This window comes from Pteropus medius, unplaced genomic scaffold, assembly GCF_902729225.1.
Source record: "Pteropus medius unplaced genomic scaffold, Ma_sr-lr_union100, whole genome shotgun sequence".
NCBI lineage: Eukaryota > Metazoa > Chordata > Mammalia > Chiroptera > Pteropodidae > Pteropus > Pteropus medius.
Window position 1 is genome coordinate 1,351,720 of NW_024350323.1, and position 3,781 is coordinate 1,355,500.

Genomic DNA, 3,781 nt, shown 5'->3' on the forward strand with positions numbered 1-3,781 from the left:
AAGAAAAGAAAAAACTATAGGCCAATATTCCTCATAAATTTAAATGCAAAAATCCTCAACAAAACACTAGCAAATCAAATCCAGCAATGTGTTACAAAGCGTAATATACCATGACCAAGTGGGTTTTGTTTCAGGAATGTAAGTGTAAATATTTAAAAATCAAAAATGTAAACTACTACGTTAACCATCCAAGAAAGAAAAAACACATGATCATATCAATTGATGTAGAAAAACACTTGACAAACATCAACTTCAATCATGATAAAACCTCTCAGTAAACTAAGACCAGAAAGAAACTTCCTGAACTTAATAAAGAGCATCTACCACCCCCTCCCAAAAAAAACCCACAGCTAACACCATACTAATGGTGGAAGCTTTATCCTTAAGATTGGGAGCAAAAACAAGGATGTCCACTCCCACCATTTGTGTTCAACATCATACTAAAAGTTCTAGCGAGGACAAAAAGGCAAGAAGAAAAAATGAAAAGCATATAGATTGGAAAATGAAATATAAAACTGTCCTAATTCACAGATGATGACACGATTGTCTGTGTACAAAATCCCAAGGAATGTATTAAAAAAAAAAAAACTCCAAGAACTAACAAATGAAGTTAACAAAGTCACGAGATACAAGATCACATACAAAAATCAACCACATTTCTCTAAACTAACAGAGAACAACTGAAAATAGAAATTTAAAAGACAATACCATTTTGACATTTCCAAAAAAAAATGAAATGAATATGAATAGATTTAACAAAACCTTTACAGTATCTGTAGGCTGAAAACTATAAAGTGCTAACGAATAAAACTAAAGACCTAAAATTAAAGACATACTGTATTCATGAAGACTCAACATAATAAAAACATCAATTCTCCCCAAATCGATCTATAAATGTAATGCAATTCAGATAAAAATCCCAGAAGAGTATATTAGATAAGAATTTTACATACATAGTGAATTCCCCAAAGTGCTATTTCTTTTGAAAACACACACTTAGGTATTTCGGAGCCAAGGGTTGGGATCTCTGCAATGTATTCCCAAATACAAACATACATTTTTATAGTTAGAGATAAATCAAACATAAAATGTTAACAATTGGTAGATCTAAGTGAAAGTTATATGGGATTTTATTTAAAAATCTTGCAATTTTTCTGTTGCTCTAAAGTTTCTTTTCATAATAAAAAGCTTTATTTCAAAACTCCTACCAGGAATTTTTATAGACATAGGCAAGCTAATTCTAAAATGTATATAGAAAATCAAAGGAAGCGAAACGGCTAAAACAATTTTGAAAAAGAATAAAACTGGAGGAATCACATCTGATTTTAAGACTTAATAGAAAACTACAGTAATGAAGACAGTGATGTCTTGGTGAATGGACAGACATAGCGATCAATGGAACAGAATAGAGAGTCCAGAAATAGATCCACACAAATATGGCCAATTGATTTTTGACAAAGACGCAAAGCAATTCAATGGAAGAAAGATAGTCTTTTCAACAAATGATGTTGGAGCAATTCAAAATCCATATTTAGTAAATAAATCTTGACCAAAACCTCACATTTTATTAAAAAATTAACTCAAAATGGATCACAAATCTAAATGTAAAACATAAAACTGTAAAACTTTAATAAAAAACATAGGAGAAACCCTTCATGATCTGAGGTTAGGTAAAGAGTTCTTAGATTTGACATCCAAAGCACAATCTGTAAAAAAAAAAATGAAGGCTTTTGCTCTATGAAAGACCCTGTTGAAAGAATGAAAAGATAAATACAGACAGGAGAAAATGTTCACAAACTTCATCTCTGATAAAAGACTTATAACCAGAATATATAAAGAACTCTCAAAACTCAACGATGAGAAAACAAACAATTGAAAAATGGGCCAAATATCCGAACAGACACTTCACCACAGAGGATATACAGAAGACAGATAAGCACGTGAAAAGCTGTTGTATTAGGGAAATGCAAATTAAAATTATGATGAGATACCACACTACACATCTAGTAGAATGGCTTGGCCATCTTCAGTACAAACTAAATTCGGAGCTTACCTAATGTGAACTTCCTCCTTGCCAATCCACTCCAAGATTCCTCGCTTGAACATAGACAAGATGTTGAAAGCATCTCCTGGTATCAAGGGCACAATATCTAAGGAAGAGTCACACATACATATACACAAATGGTTGCTCGTCATCATTCTTGCCGTAATACCGATAACACACAAACAAGCTCAGTCTGGCAGGTTTGCCCTCAAAGACACATGGTCTCCTGAGGTGCCAGACCTGCAATTCAAATAGATTCCACAAAGGGGATGGTGTTTATCCAAGTGAAGCTCTTGCTAGACTACCTCTAGGATAACTGAAAGAGATGAGACATAAGGCACACAATCAATGTTCTATGCCTTTTAAATAACATCTCATTTAAACAATATAAATGCTGACTAAACACTAACCATTTAAGTTTACCTATTCCTAAAAAGAGAAAACATTTGTTTATCTTTCAGCTCATCTACAGATGTTTGTTAAACACCTAATGTGTGTAAGGTGCTGTTCTAAATATTGGGGGTACAAACTAAATTTATTTGAAGCAATATATAAAAGAAATGATACGCTTAGAGTACCTTTAACTAATAATTATTTTTATTTAACTTTATCTGAGTTTTCTTCTGAAGCTTACCCGGCAAAATGGCTCTCATCTTTCATGAGGGTCAGAGGTAGCAGGACTTTCATCCATGAGCCTTCCCATAAAATTCCTCCCACCACTATCTCCTATTTAATTAGCATGCTCACAATAACCATCTCAGCCAGCACTAAGGTTTCTTCTACTCCACGACATGAGTTTTTAAAGAAATGTCCATCCTGTCTTTTTCCTGTTATTTTCATCTATGTCCAAACTGCAAGAAACAAACCTGCTGGTAGGTAACTCTTGAGTTTCTTCCCCTTCTCTGAAATTTTATCTATCGGGATGTGGTTACCTGGTCAAAGAAATCTTTCCCTTAGCTGGGTCTTTTTTTATTCAAAATATGTATACTTAGCCCCTTTCTCATGAATGCAGATTTAAAAATGGAATTCAATTCCTCCTGTTGTCAGATGTGTCACATTTGCCTTTCACAGCCTGCTATGGCCCTTTGCTAACAGATCATTTTTCCCCTTATGAACCTTGGAGACATTTTGAATGGGACAAAATTGAATGCAATAAAGCAATTTCTAATGTGTATTTTCCTCTCAAAATCAGACAGCCTGTACACTGCAGGCAGCCCCTCTCTGCTGGAATGTGCTGCCTTAGCAATTCCGCAAAGGAAAGAAGGTCAAGCTTTTAGGAAGGACTTCCGAGGTTCCAGAACGGGGATGCCAGCCGCTGACCCAAAGAGCTGTTCTTTCCCCTTGCCAAGTAGTACTGTGTCTTGACCTCAGCTGCAGGCCCTCTCTGAGAACGTCGTGGTTCTGCTATTTCTTCAGTTAAGATCTCAGCCAACAAGAGGGCCAAATTCAGAGAATCAGCAGTCAGCCCGGACCATAACAGAGCTGGGCAGGGGTGGAGGTGGGGTGGGGGAAAAGGGAGAGACCTGCTCCTTCAGTATAGAGCAAAGATTAGGGTTATGGGGGGTGTGTTAAACTTGAAGAAAACTGAAGGGCATGAACCCTTTCTATCTCCTCAGGATGTACTTCTTTCCTCCTTTTACCTTACTGTCTGGTGTTCACTAAGTTTTGGGCCTTGTCTGTGCTTACCTTTGCCTGGCTCGCCTATGATTGGGACACTCACAGTCAAGGTAAGAGACG

General features: G+C 36.0%; 1 protein-coding gene across 1 annotated transcript in view; it reads left to right on the forward strand.

Moving 5' to 3' along the window:
• The window catches only part of DGAT2L6 (diacylglycerol O-acyltransferase 2 like 6), a 15,848-nt gene that overhangs the window by 6,577 nt on the left and 5,490 nt on the right, over positions 1 to 3,781 (forward strand). The window contains exon 2 of the mRNA XM_039838946.1: positions 3,661 to 3,771. Within this exon, the coding sequence (XP_039694880.1) occupies positions 3,661 to 3,771 (111 nt within the window). The remainder of the gene's footprint in view (positions 1 to 3,660; positions 3,772 to 3,781) is intronic.